Genomic DNA, 18,726 nt, shown 5'->3' with positions numbered 1-18,726 from the left:
TTATCCTGTATCACAACACAAGTTTTATTTTTCAACTATTTTTGAATTCTTTCACTCCTCTGAGGTATTTCACGCTTCTAAAACTTATTTTTACTCTGATATAGAGGATTTTGTTTGATATAAACTCATTTTATTTAGAAAACTTGGGATCCCTTGAATTTGAATTAAAACTTGATAATCACCTTTTTGAGTTAAGTCTTTAATTACCATGAGCTATATTAATTACTTGTGTTTAGTGGAGTGAGACATGACATGCAAGAACGCACAAAAATGACTTTACATTGAGGCTTGAGATTTTTATTTTATTTGAGGGCAATTTGATCATTTCTTTTAATTATTTAATGATAAAAATATTCCATAGGACTTTAGAAAAATTATGTTATTTTGTAGGATTAATATATCATTTTCATAATTTAAATAAATTTTTTTGTCATTTTCTCTCTACTTTACTCATTGTTCAGAAATTGCCCTTTCATTAAGGGATCAATCTCAGGTGTTGTAAACTTGCAATTGCAGTTGAGGATGGTCCTAGACAAAAAAACTTTTACGCCCACTGTCACTAATCAGTAATCACAACCCCCCAGCCATTAATTGAGAAATGCATTTATTTGTTAAGCGGGTTGTTAATTTGTGTGGTACATGAATGAATAGACCTCAAGCCAAATTAACAATAGTCTGTTACAATTACAAGGGGAAAATATTACATAATTATATATTGTGAAATATTTAGAGGTTATAAGAAATTAAGAACTCCAATAAAAAAAATAAAAAAAGTAATATCATTGAATATGTGATGAAATCTTAAAAGATTATTTTTCAAAGATTAAGCTTATGGAAAAATTCTTGCATAGATTTGTGCACCACATCATTCATATTCCATCCAATAAAATTTTATGTGTTATTATTTTTAGAATAAAATACCTATTTAATTTATTGTTTTTTATCTCTTTACTATCATTAATAATATAATTAATTTATATTTAAAGAAATTTAAATAGGATGTTTTTATTATATAGAATATAGATGATATGATATATTGAGTCCACACGTAAAAATTTATGCATACTTGTCTGCATATCCTTAATTAATATGAATTCGTGCAGTCCTGCACAAAACTTAGGTGAACTATAATATTTAATATTTCATAAATAATATTTATTTTATAATTTTTTTTCAATTTTACCCTTTCAAACATTTTAATTAGTAGAAAACAAAAAATTACATGAGAGAGAAAATAACTTTAAAGATAATACATTTATTAAGGATAAGTTGAGAAATTTTGTTCATTTAATTTGGAGAAAATATCAATAATCTAACTACCTTTCCTTTCCACGAATTTGGTGTAGTTAAAGGCTACGTATAAAAATGACTGGAAGGAGCATGTATTGACGCATTGATAAGTATAAGGGAGAATTGTATTGTAGGACTTGAAAACACACAAAAAATGATACTTTGATCGCAATATATTTTGATATTTTACTGTAAATTTAAAAGCTCTTGTTGTAATTTTTTTTAAAAACGTGTTCATGGTTGAACAGCTTGACGCTTTGATTATTCAATCTAACTAGCCTCGTAATCTATTTGAACGACGTTTCATATTCAGTTCAAACAAAATGAAAGTACAATTTTGCCCTTGTATGATTTGAAAACTCAACCTATGCAAAACCTTCATACATAATGCACAATACGATATTCATAAATTCTTAACACAATATCCATGTGTGTTCAGTTGATCTGTATGTTAAAATATACAAGTCACATAAAGCATGTACAACACAAGGTCCATGAATGCACAACACAATGTTCATGAATTCTTACCACAATATACATACATGTCTAGTTGATTTATAAATTGATTAAAATATCCAAGTCACGCAAAACATGCATAACACAATATTCATAAATGCACAATATGATATTCATAAATTCTTAACATGATGTCTGTAGGTGTCTAGTTGATCTACAGGTTAATTAAAATATATAAGTCACACAAAGCATATCCAATACAATGTCTTTAGGTACACAACACGATGTTCATCGATTTTTAACATAACGTTCTTGAATTCTCAGTATAATGTCCACGCGTGTCCACACATGGACATTCAATTGAAAATACATGAATATCGTATTGTACATTCATGGATATGGTGTTGTATATTGTCTATGTCATTTGTAAATTTTATTAAACCTATTGATCAATTAAACACATATGCATATTGTGTTGAGAATTTATGAACATTGTAACGTGTATTCATAGATATTGTGTTATATATGATCTGAATTTTTAAATCACACAAGAGCAAAATTGTACTTTCTCTTTTAAAAAAATTATAACAAGGACTTTGTACTTATAATGTAATATCAGAATGTATTAAACCTGTAGCGCAATTTGTTTTTGTTTTCAAAGCCCTTAATACGATTCTCCCTCAGTATAACACTACTAAATAAAATGATGAAAAAAATTCTGTTATAAATATATAAACCTTCACTCGAAGTCGAAGAAATAAATCAAATAAACCGCAGCCTCCATTTCAAGGATTTCCCAAATCCATCGCTTTCGGTGTTATGTCATTTTCAAGTACTCTCGCAATCGTTGTTTGAGGTGTGTCAAGCGAGGCAGAGAAATCTCACTCGTCTTCCAATCTTCTTGGTGCAAGTGAAAGATTTTTCTTAACGTTTCATTGGCTTAGAAAACCGGTCTCCTCTTTGAATCTTCCCGCATCCCATTCCCCTGTTTTTTTTTTTTTTTTCTTGGCACTCGCTCGCTGAGATATATAGCACTATTACTATGTACTGGATATTGCTTTCCTGGTTTTATTTCCCCTAGCGTGCGTTGTATTGCTTACCAAAATACATCTTAAAATGATAAAACATCTAAACACATTGTTCGAATTTCCTATGATTACCGAATTAGCTTATGCAGATGCTTTTGTTTATGAAATTTGGATAACTTGACAGTGGAGACTGTGCGTAGGTTGGATAGTTCTCGTGGAATATTTGCTGGAGTCTGGACGATATGTTTTCAAGATGTTGAGTCTCCTAACAATCGAAATGGTGTTTGGTTAGATCAATGAGATGGGTATTCTGCTGTCCTTTAATCATTATTTAAAAAAAAAGTTCAAAGAGATTATTGTGAAATAGCATTTCTTGTTTCTTTGATTAAGTTTGGATATCGTGGAATATTTGCTGGAAGATGATACTATATTTTCTGGATTTTCTTACAATCAGAATGCTACTTTGGTTATCTTGGAATAATTCTATTTCTACTTGCTTATCTTTTTTCCTTTTTGTAGCTATATTTGCAGTTTGAAGGAACTTGTCTTTCTGTTTGCCTTTAGAGACGTGGAGAGTTGTGGGAAGTAGTTATTGAATATGCTTCAAATTCGGCTTAGCAAGCTACCAGCCTCAGAAGGTTCCGCAGGGGTGAGGTCCGCACCTGTTGAGACTGCAATTGCATGTCCCGACCATCTCGTCCTGGCTGACCTGCCTGTAGCAGAGGGTATTGGTGCAGCCACTGCCACTTCCCTTATTAAGACTTTAGGATGGAGGTCCCGCCGTCAGCTTGGCAAGAGAGTTCATCTCTGTGTTCGTTGTGATTTCCCCATAGCTATATATGGACGATTGGTAAGTACTTTAACATTTTCACCCCTGTTTTGATGTTTTTAATTTTATTGAGCTTTTTGCTTCATAGAATCTTTATGATCATTGATAAAATCGGCACTTAACATGGTTGCCTTTCAACTCTCTTCAGGCCTAGTTTTGTTCTTTGGCCTGCTCTCAGACTCCATCTTCTCTAAAAAATTAATGGGAGCAAATGGAATTCTAAAAATAGAGCATTCTAGCTTAATAGTTATTTGAAACTGTCTTCATTCTCTCTATTAATGTGCAGCTGAATCACAGGAAAGACTGAGGTGGTATGAGATGTGTTATGCTTATATCCGTAACTACAAAGAATCTCATTCTTACTCACACCAAATTCTCTAGCGTCAACAATGCATAAAGTGTACTCCCTCCGGTCCACTTGATTGATCACCTTCTAGAAAGGTGAAGTGGTCCACTTTATAAGTCTTATATTGATAGTGATATTTTGTTGTAAATGAAATATTTAAACTGCCCTAAAAAAGTAAGAGAGAGAGAAACAAAAAAAAAATTATATAGTTTTACTTTTTGAGGGTTATATTGTAATTTTACTAAATTTTATTCTTTATATTTTTGTTGTGTTGGTATTAATGAGATTGGTAAAAATAACTTATAAATAGAACTAGAGAGAGTATGATAAATTGACCTGTCATTTGAACAACTATATGAAGTGTATGTCTGATGTTAACAGTTGATTGATGCATGATTGAAAATGGGGACAGGAGTGTCATGAATGGGATATCTATAAACTACTAGAATCCTGTGCTTGTTTGGGCCCGCCACTTCTGTTTCATGTACATGTTTTATAACTAAAACATTCAAGTGAACATTTCACATTGTTTCTTTTTCCTGCTCTTCATTCTGTGTTGAGTTTTCTATGATAGAGTATGGTTGGTTCACTTTTAATGCATTCCTGTGCCAATCTATTTGGTGTATTTTTAATCTAGATAATCATATGGCTATGTGATATTACACTTATGACCTACCAGTTTTACACTTTGAATGGCATTGGGACATCTGTAGCTCTGAAATACATTTGTTTTGTGTTTTAGTTTTTGTGTGTAGCTCTGAATCTGATATGCACCTCATCAATGGTATTATTGTATCCATGATTAATGTTCAGCTTCACTTTCTTTGTTTGGGGTGTTTTGCAGGGAGGGTAAATGGGATGAATGTATGCTTCTTACATTATTTGACGTTGGCTTGCTACAACTGACATCTTGTGGCTTTGCAGAGCCTTGTGAGCATGCCTTCTGCTTTGATTGTGCTAGAAGTGATTTAATGTGCTGCCTGTAAGAATATTTCTTATCTCCTGATCTTCATATAGGAAAGTAATGGACACCGGGTTTTTTGTTTAGGAAGATTTTAGTTTCGAGCTCAACTCAGATAGTCTTCCAAAGTCTTCCGCATGTACAACAGCTTTGGCTTTCGAGTCCTAATTCGAATGCCTTTGATTTCAGGATGAAATTTTACTATTAAGCTGTATGGTTCAATGGGCTGCATAAATGCAAAAGGGGGTCTGGATTCTATTACCTGTTATACTAATCTTTGATTTGATATTATATCCATGAATTTGATGTGGTTTTTAAGTATTTATCCAATTTAATTTCATAATAGTACATTCTTAAAAACTTTTACATGTCATTTTGCAACAATGTGGCTTGGAATGTTAAAATATAGTGGACAAGGATTATATTTTGTTTATTCATTTTTTATCGGCAATTTGCTTTGAGGTCCGTGAGATATATCTATCACAGTTTAATAAATAGAACGACTTTTTCCTCCTTGGAGCAGTTGTGATGAACGAATCCAGAAGATTCAGGCCATCAAAATGATGGAAGGAATTTTTGTTTGCGCTGCTCCTCATTGTCTCAAGTCTTTCTTGAAGAAGACTGAATTTGAATCTCACATTCAAGACAACCATTCTGATCTTCTTCAGCCCAATGCAGATAGAGAAGAAGGAAATGAGTCAGAGGCACAGAGTGTTAGGCAATCAACAGCATCAGACACCGCTGTTCAAGGTTCCCAGAGGCCAGTTTTTTCTCCTGGTTCAAAGTCGCAGCTTCATCATTGGAAAGACAAAAGTCGTCAACAGCCAATGAGATAGCAATCCCCTTCAAGGCCAATTCAACAGCCAAAGCCACCTTTTTTTTGATCAAGCACTGAATCCTTCTTCAGATCCCCAATCATCAGGCAACCCTGAAGCTATTTCAACAGGACTTCCATCCACAGAGTTTTGACATGCGGCACCACCGACGTGAACCCTCCCATCTCGTTGAGAGAGAGCAAGGAGTTAATCCAATTCCTGATTATCAATCCTTGCATTGTGTCAAGCCACCCAATGTTGCCATGCAAGCTAACCTAATGCATTGCCGAAACCTCCCATAGCATTTAGTATCCACCTTAACCACATGAGGGAGCTCAGCCCCTTTTATTCTACATCCTATGACATGCCTAGGCAGAACTCATCTTCTGAAATAGGTTTAAATCAGGGTTCATTACTGGGATACCCACCAGGTCCTGTCAGTGGCCCAAACTTTCCAGCAAATTATCTTCAGGTCTGGAACGCAAGAATTACTGTTGTGCCTTTTGATCAAGCTCAGGGTGGCATGATTATTGATCCAAGGGATGCTAAAGGGAGATAGGCGTGACGGTCAATGCCCCACAGGATCTCGTTTGTGGCCTCTGAAATAGAAGTACTTTACTTTACATGTTTGATGGGCTTGGACTTCATTGAACGTGGTTTTGGGTAGCAGCGTGAAACTCTGATGTGCATGGACAACCACAATACGATTAACAAGGGTCCCAATCATCAGTTGCCTGTATTACGGTATCTTCTCATAGAAAGTGCAGACTTCAGGGTGATTCCTGTTTTAGTGTTTTAGACTTGAAAGGGTAATATTTTGAGCTGTCCGATATAAATTTCAGTTGTCTTTGTATAGTTTCTTACTCATTGAATTTTTAAGTCCTTCAATAGGCGTCCGGTGACTAAAATTTTTTCCCTCAAAATATGGAGAAGTAATTGAGAACGGTTTGGCATCGACTCTATGTTCTAGTTGCTATGGCTTCTTGTTTTAGGATTCTTTCAGGGTTTCGGTGATTTGATATCGCCCGTCATGATATTTATCTATGAATTTTACTCATATTTCGTGAAGTATTGGAACAGTATAAAGCCTCATTGCAAATTGGCAAAACAAGACCACCTGTCCATCACAACAAAATCATCTGCATTAGTTGGCTACAAACATTTTCCAGAATATGACAAACACAGACCCTTGGAACTTGGACGAACAAACTAATTCTTTGACGAGTAATATTGTCAGGCGAGAAAATGGGGAGAAGGTTCAGTGGGTGGAGGAAAGCAAGAAGAGAATCCTGGTGCACCTGGAAAGTGTTACTTTGAAAACTGAATCCCTGAAAAACGATGAGAAGTTGATGCAGTGATGATAATATAAATGTAAACAAGTGAAATTTAAAAAACAAAAAAACAAAAAACCGACGCGGCGTTAACGAATTTCACATTCGTATACTTTATGTAGTTAATACATAGTTATACTTTGTTTAAGAACACACGTATAATTTGTATTTTTTTTATTTGATATTACCACATAAATTAATTTAAATATTGAAATTGATGTACATTTTATGATTTAAGAATGCTATATAAATAAATTTTCTCATGCATTAAATGAAGTTTAAGATGAATTGTATCAACTCGTAACTTATTATTTAATTTACTATAAATTTATATTTGAAAAAATTACAACAAAATCCCTTTGAATTATATAAATAATTTTCGTCTCTTAAATTGTTATAATTCCATTAAAGTCTTTAAGAACTTTTATGTCAATAAATTTTAAATTAAAAAGATCATTTAATAAGCTCCAATCACAACATTTACTTGAAAAATAACAACTTTTATTTTATGAATAATAAGAGTTGAATAAAAAATAACTTGTCAAATATAATTTCTGTTATTAAAAAACAAATATCAATCACAACATTTACTTGAAGAATAACAACTTTCGTTCTGTGAATCGCAAGAATTGAATAAGAAATCACAACTTGTCAAGTATAATTTTTATTATTAAATAATAAGTTCTCAAAATAGCAAACCTTACTCACAACTTTTGTTCATAAAAATTGAATAAAAAATCATAATTTGTGAATTAGGATAACATAATCTTTTCATTTTAAAAATTATGAACACAAAAGCCTCTAAAAATTTCAATGAAATTATAATATTTTGAGAAATTATATCATCATTTATATAATTCAGGAAATTTTATTGCCATTCTCCCATTATATTTTAAATCTTTTCGGCTAGTTGGACCTGGACTGGGCCGACGGCCGACCCATCCTGCCGAAGGAAAAAAGGTCTTGCAGTCATGCCAATGCTCCAACGTTCTCCAGTCCCCGTCTTCTCTTAATCACACCAGTTCTAGTAACAAAAGGCGTTGCCATCTCCTTGTTCAATTCCCTAAGTAATCTAATTGGAGTTCCTCGGGCATTATGATTTCTAAGAACAGAAAAATGCAGCAACATGGCACTGAAAAACAAAAGTATATAATATATTCAGCTTAACTCATTATCCTGTGAAAAAGTTGTACGGTTGTCCATTGCCATCAAACTTACATACTGCACAGAATCTTGATTTTGAGGCTATGATGTATGTTTCGACCAACTAGAACTGGTATATATTAATGTCCTCGATGATGGAAAATAGCTTTCCAGGGAACAGGTGCAATCTTTTCTCATACACTATTTTCTTTAGTATTCTGGTTTTCATCTTGAGGGACGCTAGCAGCAGAGCTCACTTCTAGGTTGTTTAGATCATGTACATCAGAAGAAGCTTCAGTAGTTTTCATTCTCTTGTTGCAATGATCATTTGGAGCGGTATCGGCTTCGGTAGTTGTCACTTCTTTACTAATTTGATTATCATTTTGAGGAATGCGAGCTTCAGCACTGGCCACAGCTGGTGAAGGATCCACCAGGCTAGCTGCTATTGCCGCCTTCAAATCCTCATCTTCCGTGTCTGAAAACATTTCTGCCTTTCCGAATGAAAGGAATTGATCAGGATGGTGTTGGGACTCGTTAATTCTTTGGCGAGGAGCCTGTATCGAGTTGCAGGATTTATTTATCCTTTCAGCATCTTCAGGTGACAGCCACTGTCCAAAACCATTTGAAGCTTCAGATGAGGATATTGGAAATTCTTTCGGGAAGTTTCCTCTCACCAGGAATATGCTCCATCCAAAGCCTTTCAAGGAGTCAAGATAGGCTGAGAGGTAGAACTTAGACAGGTGCTGTGGCGCTGCATAGAGACTGTCAAAATTATACCATTCTCCATTCACTTTGCGTATACAAAACCAATGGTTTTGCAAATGACAAATAAAAGCATTTTCCAGTCCAGGATCAATCTGAGCAGGCTCAGCAACTGGAGAGTCCAGGGGGATGACTTGCAGATCCCAAACTTCCAAAGCTTTCTGCAAAACCTACAGGAAAGACCTTGCATCATTAAGTAAACCATAAAAAGGCACGGCAAAAAGTGACATTAAATTATATAATTGAAGGGAACAAATATTTCATCTAACAAAATTCTAATACTTTCAACATCTTACAATATAATAATAACAATAATAATAACGATTAATTGATGACATCATATATAGAATTGAAGGGAACAAACATTTCCTCTGACAAAATTCAAATATTTTCAACATCTTACGAAAAAATAAATCAAGGATTAATTGATGGCATCATATAAACTTGATCTGGCTTCAACAGACAAGAGCCTACAAGACATTTAATGGAAATCCATAGATTAACTTATGCGCATATATTAATTAAACAATTATAAGAGAAGGACTGCAATCGGGCTGGGCATCAAATCAGTAACCATTCTCATTTAACATATATCTGCAACTCAGTTCAATCGACCTAACATGGCTTCAGCATGTTAAATTTCAGGTTTCGCCAATCATGCTAGTATAAAAGGCTTATTATATGAGCATTACAACTATATAAAATCCAATCAACTTATGGGACAAGTTAAGCGTTGTGTATATATCTTTTTCTAAACAGAAACATAGCAGTTATTTCTAATTTGGTGAACTTCCTCTTCCTATCTTAATATATTACAAATATCAGCGGATGCATGCATATCAATTTGCTCACTATTTTTTGCATTGTACCTACAAGGTTTATGAAATCATCAGCATAGATAAAGTATAAATGTACATTTATAAACAGACAATTAACTTTTTTTTTAATGGATATGGAGAATAACGAAAGAGTTTGGTATGACGGAAGAGTTTTTAATGGAATCAGAATCAGAATCAGAATCGAAATCGGAATCAGAATAGAATTGAGTTTTAAAAGTGTGTTTGGTATGAAGATGGAATTCTAATATAATATTAATTTATATATGTACTTCAAATAGGAAAATACTAAATTGCCCTTTTTTTTAAAATTAAAAAGACCTATCTTGTTATAAATGGACAAAAAAGATGAGGATAGTGGGGTCCACAAATTGAATTTAAGGGAATTGAAGCAATTCCATAATCAATATGATAGAATTGGATTCTAGCATTTTTGGTGGAATTAGGATTCTTAGGAAGCAACTCTTGCATACCAATCATGCTTAAATTAGAATTCCATCTTTGATTCCATTTTCACATTGCCAATTCAATGCTACCAAACATGGCCAAGTCAATTACAAAGGCAACAAAAACAGTAAAAAGGATCTCTCATCAACTACCACCACTAGATTAACTTGTTATCTCCCAAAGGTTTATTAGTCATTATATTAGAGAGAACAAAAGAAACATAAATCAGGGAACTAACTGAATAGTATCATTCTAAATTTGTAGAACATCTTAACTTGCATACAGAAATAAATAATAACCTTTTGCTACTTTGGTACTTCCTATGGGTTTGTCACAGTGAAAAAGAAGATTGAATCGGAGAATTAATTAACAGCAACATAATTAAGGATAAAAAAATAATAATAATGTATTACAATATTTTAGCAGAAAGATAAGAGGACCAAGTTGTCATAACTCATAAAAATGGCCAGCCCTAACAATTGGTGTTTTAATTCCCACATGCATAAATCTTAAACTTCTTGCTCAGCTTACCCATTAAAGTGCCAAAAATAAAGCTCAAAACTTTTACCACACAAGTTGACTTAGTCCTCAAGCTCCTGTTTGTATGATCATTAAATGAAGAAACATTTAGCCTAATGAAGTATTAAATAGCTAATAGAATTTCATATGTCAAATATTCCCCTCAAGACCATCTTGCATATGATTATTAGACATGAGAATATAAAATTATCATCCAAAAGGCTCCAGCAACCAAAAGTTTCACGAAATAAACAGGGATATGATATAGTACTATTCCAGTTTGTCATATATCATAGAACATTATCTATTTAAGATCTGTTATACAACATAATATTCCTTACTTCTATAGCCCCAGGGGGGGTGGGGAAACCATATCTCATGCCCGTACCATGCCCATGCAACCTAAGCATCAAAAGGATCTAGGAATGCAAAATATAACCATGTTGATGCTGCTAGTTCACTTGTAAGCTGAAAAGGGCTCATACCAAAGTGTTCAAAACTCTTGCTCAACAAGGCATGACCATCATAATACATTTTTATCTACACCAATCAGTTAAATGTATTGACTATCGAAATGCATTGAGCAACGCCCAAAAGTTTGCTCCAGGCAACAAAGAAAATTGAGAAAGGGATAAATAAACAAGAAAAAACCTCTGAATAAGATTGTAATTTAAACCTAGGTGCACCGAATTTCTTACTCATTCAGTTCCAAATGAATGAAATTCCTCCGGGTGAAACAAAGAAAGCAGTTATCAACTTATTATGCAATAAGGAATGCTCATTGATCATTCAAATAGACCATTAACCTATAGTTCTACGTCCACGGTCATTCATCAACTAAAGCACGACATACGCATGTAAATTCAAACAAGCTCAACCAACAATTAGTGCGCAATGATATATTATTCAGTCAAAACAAAAGAGACTTGCTACTTCCACTGGAACTGTTTGCTCAACAGATATTAATAAAGAGCCCTTTCTGAGACTTTCCTAACAGCTTAAGATTTTCAATGAGTTGGAACTCGACAATTATACAATGCTTCCAGGAATCAGCATTTTAGTACGCAACAAACAACGATAAGTTGACCAAAGTGTTTCATGCTGTAATCATTTATATTCTGAGAAAGAGGTGAAAGGGGAAGAGAAAAGAATACACTTTGAAACTAAAAACTACAGAACAGAGGAAATTGAAGAAACCTGTATGCTAAAATCGCCATCCAAAGACACGTTGTGGGACTCCTCGGTGAGAAAATCGCCAGAGCAGACACCACCCTGGAGCATCATCTGACGCTCTTTGCGATCGAGATCGGATGCCAGAGCCGCCAAATCGAATTCAGAGAAGAATGGTCCCTGAAGCACTGTGTTGACGCAATGCATAGCGCAGAGCTTTGACTCTTGTACCTCATGGTACAACATTCCGCCATTGCTGGCCCCTTCCATAATTTACAACCTCTACCTCCGATTCGCGGAGAATGTAAATGACGCTAAAAGAATAAATTATAAAACCCTAGAATTTATATAGAGGATGCTTTTGTTGGAGTGATTTGGGTAAGAAGACGAGGAGGAAGAAATAGAGGAGTTAAAAGAAATGAACTGAAAAGTGAAAATATCGGGTTGCAGCTTCGGTTTCGGTTTCATTTTGCGGAGTTTTTCAGTCTTCACGCGTGGACGTTATCAGATGGGAGCGCGTGCCACTGCCACGTATTCTCAGAAGCGGTCGTGGATTTCGAGATTTAGATTTGGATTGGAAGCCCAAAACGATGCCACAATGACAGATTTGGGGGAATGACAATAAAGGTTTCTTTTTATTTTTTTTAATGAAGTCCCTCACAAACAATCGCATTAGAAAAATTTTACAGCATGTTATAACAAAAATAAAAAGAAAATTACAGCATTTAAGTCTTAAAGGACTTTAATGAAATTAAAATTAAAATTAATTTATCTAAATGCTCTTCCTCTTCAAAAAAAAAAAAATCCTCCGCAACGCTCATTAATGTCAAAGCCATTGTTATAGTGCAAAACGGAAATGAAACAAAAGGTTTCAAGTCTTTTTCAACTCCTGTTTTTTTAATTCCTATCAGACCTTCGTTGTAGTTGGCTTATGAGACTCGTGAGAATTACTTGCTTACTAACAGGATTAAGTTGGCTTATTATAATATATTTTATTATACATGATATATAGTAGTTTAAAACAATCATTTTATTATTCGTTTATACTAGAGGTAATGTAATTATTTAACTAGTTTTCTTTTCCCATCATCTCATTTTCGATCAACTAAAAATAAATTTCCTTGACAAATCATCATCCTTTTATCAAGTATCAAGTTTCATACTTTTACTTTCCAGTCAAGTCATTTCCCTCTAATATCCCACATTTACATTTTATGCCAAAGCCATCCATAGAGTTAAGAGAGAAACAAAAAGAAAAGGAAACTGGTGGGCAATGAGGAAACTGAGTCACATAAAACATAGTCAAATTTCTTTCTAAGTCAAATTTCTTTCTATAATACCTCACAGCTTGGTTGGGTTAGGTTTGATGTTGATGCTTCAGTTAAGAGATGAAGCCACTTGTGGAGGTTTAATATGAGATGATAACAAAATTGATTAAGGGTTTCCACAGTAAAATTAACCACTTATCATCACATCAACTGAGCCCATGAGTCTTTCAAATGGTCTAAAGCTTTTGTTGGATCCCATACTACCCAAAAAAAAAACAGAGAGAGTTCATTTTTATATCAATTCCAATGAAACAGTGATGCTCATCCGGAACATTTCTCCTGGTTATCATCTGATGGCCGATTCCATCAAAGAAATTAGATATTTTCCTGTGCAAGATTGGAATGTATCACCTAACTACATGCCTAGAAGAGCCCATTCTTGTGTTGATTGCACGGCACATAGGCCCACCACACAGACATTAATTTTATGATCATAGACAAAGCCACCGGCACCCCTAGACTGTAATTAATTATCTTTTGCTTTATGATTTGAGTAATGAGCTACGTGCTCGTCGGTAACCCCTCTTTTTGTACGGATAAATTCCATACCCGTTGTACTAAAAAAATATATTTCTATAATGGCTCTAGATTTAAACCATTTATTTGAAATACCAAGTATGCCTACAATTAAACTTAACTACAACTTATATTTGTCATTGGATTCTTCAATTAAAACATGATAAATATTTAGCTTGTTTTAGTAGTATGATAAGTACAATTGTTTATAGTTATCTGAGATCCATACTTGTGTTTAATCGGAAGACATCATGAATGAAGAACACTAGTTAAGGTCAGAGAAGAGTCAAGGGCAAAGGGAACAAGAATATGACAATTCAAAGTGTTTCTATTACTGTTAAGGTCGAAGCCATTTGAAATCCTACGTTACAATATTAGAAAAGAAATAGTTCAAAATAAAATCTGACTCATGCACCCATTCCTTAACAGAGGAGATCATAGTGGTTCTTACCACTGTATAAGAGCCTCACAACTTTCTTTGGTTTCGAGTTCCTTGATTTCTTCTTAAACTCGCTCCCATACTCTGCAATGGGAATGAAACCAGATCCCAATCCACTCCCTCTATGCTGCATTTGATTTATAAGAAATGATATGTAAGTAGACAAAATCTTAAGCCTACCAAACCAAAAATACTTGTTCCAAAATGCAGGAATTGTGGGTCTCTTGTAATTCGTTGAAGACTGATGGCAGTCACCTTGTCTCTAGTCTTTATTTACAGATTTATACTATTACTGAAGATACTGATAAACACAGAAAACAGTAGCATAAACTATCGGACAAACCATATATCATAATATAGATAAATGAAAAGGACCATTGACCTAAAAGATAACAATAGGACACTATTTCTGGCTTTTATAACCTGTTTTTTTACTGTAAATTGCTTCAGTCATCACTCTAGTTTTACCAGCAAAATATAATGGTCCTTGCTTGACTGTTTGAATGTATTCTTGAAACTCTGAATTTTAATACTAGTCTAGGTTATAGGTTGCTTTTGCCAATATTTCTCCAATTAAATTTGATTTTTACCTTAGTTGAAAATAAGCCCTGGAGTGAATGAGAATTTGAAAGCCCGAAGGTTCATCATCACTCAACTTTCCATTAAATGACGGAACAGTCCCAGTTAATATGTGTCAGAAACACATTATAAACACATAAATGGTTGGTATGATGATGTCATTAAGTCATAAGTTATAATCCAGTCATACATCAGTACAAACCATATTGATATTATTACATAAGCTGGCCATGGGGTAGTATCACTCTCATTAGAAATGCCTCAGATTCCAATTAGCTTAGCTATTCATTCTGAGGTCGACAGTTTTCCAGCATGTTTATCTATTCATTCTTTGTACCCACAAAATGAAGATTTGATCCAATTAATCCCTCATTTCCTATGAGTGGATCTTGGCATTGCAGAAGTGATTAGCACGCCTTCATTTATCTGAGATGCAGTATTGTTCTTACACTCTCTTACAGGGAGGACAACAGGGTGGCAGACTACCTTGCAAAGCTTGGTCATAGTCTCCAAATGGTTTATCTCTTTTTGCTGCTCCACCCAATTCTTAATTTGGTGTGGTTTTAATTTCTTTTAGGTTCTTTTGAGTTTTTTGCTCTCCGTTTCCTTGGTACTGTTGTATTTTGTTTTTTCGCTTTGTTGAATGAAGCTCCCAGTATTATTCAAAAAAGTATTGTTCTTACACGGGTAACGGAAGTTACAGAACAAGAGTAAGGTGGCTAAGAAAAGTCCAGCGTGACTGAAAAAATGTGGAGAGGCAAGGTACATGCTAATTACAAGTTCTTCTTTCTCAGCTATAAAGAGATAACAATTGACTTACTTAGATCCTGAAAGTTATTTAAGACATACCTCATGCTCTGGTATGTAAACAATAATTGGCTGCTCACACAGCTTTGAGAGAACCTACCAGAATACGTACATAACATCAGTCAGTATCTGAATTTTAAATTAAGGAGTCAGTGCAATTAGGCAGTCAACATCTAAAAATGTGATGGTAAACTGTTTTTAGGTCCAGACAAAATTTTAATAACAAGTTCCCACCACAAAAACGACAACAAGCCTTATCCCACTAAACGATACCATCATACTCTATTATCAACCAAGCTTTGATGAATATTGTTAACTGGGAAGTCTCGTTCAACAATTTCCACAAGTGTTCCAAGCTTTGATGAATATTGTTCTTTTTGGCTTTCCTCTACCCCTCTTTACAAGATTGTAAGATTCAACGAAGTTTTATGTTGATTTTTGAAGGCCTAATACAACCCTCTTTCAACTAAATAAAGTAAAATAATATAACTTTCCTCAAATGTCTGACATTAACACAGTAAAATATGCATTTAAAATAATACTACTTTGGTTATTAAAATAGTGAAATATGCATTTAATTGTCTACCAAAGTATAAGATGTATCTAATGTTGAAATCATTAAAGTGAGGGTTTGGCCGGGGGGGGGGGGAGGGAAGCTTCCAAGATATACAGAATAACCATAAAAACTAACCAGAAGCTCTGATTCTCCTCCCCAGAAATCAGGCCGCAAAATGCGTTGGCAGTAACTACAGAATAACAAAGTCAATTGTGTTGAGTACTTCTGCCACCAAGCGCACACAAGGAAAAATTTCATGATCTTCATTTCTGTTTTTTCTTGTCTTCTCGGTTAATGCTTTGAGAAGTTTCCAAAGAAAAAAATATTAAGCATACCGCTTTAGAGACTCATCAACTGTAATGGCAACCAGGGCATCTTCATATAAATTGCGTTCTCCTTTATTTTCACAGATAACTTCTCTCACAGCCAGTCTTAATTCATCTGTGCTATCACCAGCCAGGAGAGAGATTGGCCAAAGACCATAAGAAGGAAGAGAACAGAAGATGAGCAGATCAGGTTAATATCATGATTGTCTTAAAGTTAACCTTATGAACCAAAAAATAATTGGAGCTATTTCATGAAAATTCTGCTTTGAAATGGGCAAAAAGATCAATAAATTTTCCCCCTCTGCATGTCATTCAGTCTCTATCAGCATACCTGCATTTTCTCTCTCCTCACGTGGGCTAAGAGCAATTCCCTTGTTGCAAGCCATTCCTTTGACCTAAGTAACAGAAATTTAGGCCAAAAGATTGTATAAGTGTTGAGATCCAACTGAACTTACTTTCTATGATATAATGTCGTCAAATTTGCAAATACTTCAGGTAAAACAGAATGCCTCTGAGAGAATCCACATGATGGGATGCATTGATCCAAATTAAAAAAAAAAAAAAAAAGAGTATACAACTAAACTTAAAAATCAAAGGACTTGGAAACTTAACATATCAACAAGGATGCTAGAAAATGGGCTATGGTAATTTACTTGCTAGAGAAAATAAAGACCAACAAGGTAACAGATTATGATTTACAGCCTAATGTTCAACATTCAACTTTGAATTTTGATGGACTATTTGTCCAAGTCTGGTGCAATCATGTGTAATGACTAATGAGATGCACAATAGTGTAACAGAATACAAAAGTCAACCAGTTAACAACGTCAATATTAAAAGAAATTTGAACGATAGAAATTTAAAATGTCTGGAACAAGAGGGAAAGTATTCAGTTTCCAGTCTTGTTCAAAAGAAATAACAACCAGCAGCCCCGATATGAATGGATCTGGTACTATTATCCAAGTTAATTTGCATTCCATTTACTACCTGTCTTTGCAATTTTTCAATCATGACTGCCAAGAAGTCAGAATATTAAAGTTTGTACACTTCTCAGCTTGACCCCAACTTATTGAGCTCATATGCCCAACTCCATATCTGACAGGTTAAGAGCTGAGTTTCTTCGATAAAGTTTTTTTTTCCCGTTTTCCTGTTAGGATTTACAACTCACAAGCATTGGTAGAAATCTCTAAATGCAACTTGACAGTGAGCTGCCTAGCTAGTCAGTTGTCATTTTTACTTCAGATTTTGGCCTAAGGAACAAGGATAGGCCCATATATCTCATTATACAAGAAATTTGAAATGTCATGGGCAAGTAATAAAGTAACATCAAATTTATAGTCCATTAAAATATTTGAAGGTCAAGAGATCAATAAAGGCTAAATAATAAAAAGAAAATGTCAAATCCAATCAGTATAACTATAAACATTCCATTTACAAGAAACCACAGAGGAAATTAAATAATAAGAAATAAAGATGATACCAGTGCACGAAATAGACACCGTCCATCCCCAGTAACCTTCACGACTGAGAAACGATCAACCTTCTTCATAGCAGGTGATAGTCCACCACTGTAAACAAATATCGAGAAGAATGCAGACTAATCAAAATTGCAGTATGCAAGCCTTATATTTAGGGGCATATAAGAGAAGAAACATCTGGGTCTTCAAAATCCAGAAAACGATGTTATCAACGAAACTGTAATCCATTTTTGAAACCCAATAAATCCAGACAAAGAAAACGCAGGCAAGAAAGAAACTTTGAATAAAGAAAAGGATCACTTACAGCGATGAGCCAATCCTTGCAAAGAACCGACTACTATTGTCTGCAAAGAAACTTGTCTTCCAGCCAGGAGCAATGGCTGAAATTGAAGGAAGTGGAAAAGAAACAAGCTCAAATTTAGCAGTCCCATTTCTCAGCTGCTCAAGAATAGCCTCTGTGGATGTCAAACAAAATAATGGACAATTGAAGTGCATTAGTAAGTAATAGCAGCGATTATGAGTTGCAGTTACTCCCAGCAAAAAATATAAAATATCGAAGAGATTTTTTAGATTACCATTCGAAAGCTTGTCGGCCATGAAGAGACTTTGCATAAGGACGAGACAACAGCTACGCAAGCAACAGCCAAAGGAAAGACTAAAGAGGGTGACGGGGAGAAAAATGGGCAGGTAACGAGAGTGCGAACTGAGGACTCCCTGATTACGAATTTTGAAGGCCACTTGTGAATAAAAAGATTCAGGGAAAC

The 18,726-nt window shown here is 34.4% G+C and overlaps 3 protein-coding genes and 1 pseudogene across 3 annotated transcripts; 2 read left to right on the top strand and 2 right to left on the bottom strand.

Annotated features, from left to right (window-relative positions):
* The first annotated feature begins 2,543 nt into the window (after positions 1-2,543).
* Positions 2,544-4,129, top strand: LOC129291867 (E3 ubiquitin-protein ligase HAKAI homolog). The gene is made up of 3 exons (XM_054929419.1): positions 2,544-3,079; positions 3,294-3,624; positions 3,890-4,129. The coding sequence occupies exons 2-3, from the start codon at positions 3,373-3,375 to the stop codon at positions 3,908-3,910; spliced, it is 273 nt and encodes a 90-aa protein (XP_054785394.1). The 5' UTR covers positions 2,544-3,079; positions 3,294-3,372; the 3' UTR covers positions 3,911-4,129.
* Positions 4,130-4,270: 141 nt separating this feature from the next.
* LOC129291866 (E3 ubiquitin-protein ligase HAKAI homolog) lies at positions 4,271-6,719 on the top strand (annotated as a pseudogene).
* A 1,470-nt stretch (positions 6,720-8,189) lies between these two features.
* LOC129291249 (ataxin-3 homolog) lies at positions 8,190-12,442 on the bottom strand. Its single transcript, XM_054928515.1, has 2 exons — positions 11,961-12,442; positions 8,190-9,131 (listed from the first exon to the last, which is right to left on the bottom strand). The coding sequence occupies exons 1-2, from the start codon at positions 12,201-12,203 to the stop codon at positions 8,394-8,396; spliced, it is 981 nt and encodes a 326-aa protein (XP_054784490.1). The 5' UTR covers positions 12,204-12,442; the 3' UTR covers positions 8,190-8,393.
* Positions 12,443-14,087: 1,645 nt separating this feature from the next.
* LOC129291400 (OVARIAN TUMOR DOMAIN-containing deubiquitinating enzyme 3-like) lies at positions 14,088-18,726 on the bottom strand. Its single transcript, XM_054928712.1, has 8 exons — positions 18,538-18,726; positions 18,267-18,417; positions 17,965-18,052; positions 16,816-16,879; positions 16,494-16,599; positions 16,294-16,348; positions 15,645-15,698; positions 14,088-14,343 (listed from the first exon to the last, which is right to left on the bottom strand). Exons 1-8 carry the CDS (start codon positions 18,572-18,574, stop codon positions 14,200-14,202), a joined length of 699 nt encoding a protein of 232 aa, XP_054784687.1. The 5' UTR covers positions 18,575-18,726; the 3' UTR covers positions 14,088-14,199.

Source organism: Prosopis cineraria, unplaced genomic scaffold, assembly GCF_029017545.1.
Source record: "Prosopis cineraria cultivar Desert tree isolate PC_DT_omini unplaced genomic scaffold, ASM2901754v1 PC13, whole genome shotgun sequence".
In the NCBI taxonomy this organism is placed as follows: Eukaryota; Viridiplantae; Streptophyta; class Magnoliopsida; order Fabales; family Fabaceae; genus Prosopis; species Prosopis cineraria.
This window is presented reverse-complemented; position numbering and strand designations above follow the sequence as displayed.

Bases quoted from the DNA above. Each gene is read 5' to 3' on its own strand.
- LOC129291249 (XM_054928515.1), bottom strand. From the start codon at position 12,203: ATGGAAGGGGCCAGCAATGGCGGAATGTTGTACCATGAGGTACAAGAG. The intron at 9,132-11,960 runs GTTTCTTCAATT...TCTTTCCTGTAG, and splicing joins ATGGCGATTTTAGCATACAG to GTTTTGCAGAAAGCTTTGGA.
- LOC129291400 (XM_054928712.1), bottom strand. From the start codon at position 18,574: ATGCAAAGTCTCTTCATGGCCGACAAGCTTTCGAATG. The intron at 16,880-17,964 runs GTATCATCTTTA...TCTGTTACTTAG, and splicing joins GGTGTCTATTTCGTGCACTG to GTCAAAGGAATGGCTTGCAA. The intron at 16,600-16,815 runs GTATGCTGATAG...GTGATAGCACAG, and splicing joins TGAGGAGAGAGAAAATGCAG to ATGAATTAAGACTGGCTGTG.
- LOC129291867 (XM_054929419.1), top strand. From the start codon at position 3,373: ATGCTTCAAATTCGGCTTAGCAAGCTACCAGCCTCAGAAGGTTCCGCA. The intron at 3,625-3,889 runs GTAAGTACTTTA...ATTAATGTGCAG, and splicing joins TAGCTATATATGGACGATTG to CTGAATCACAGGAAAGACTG.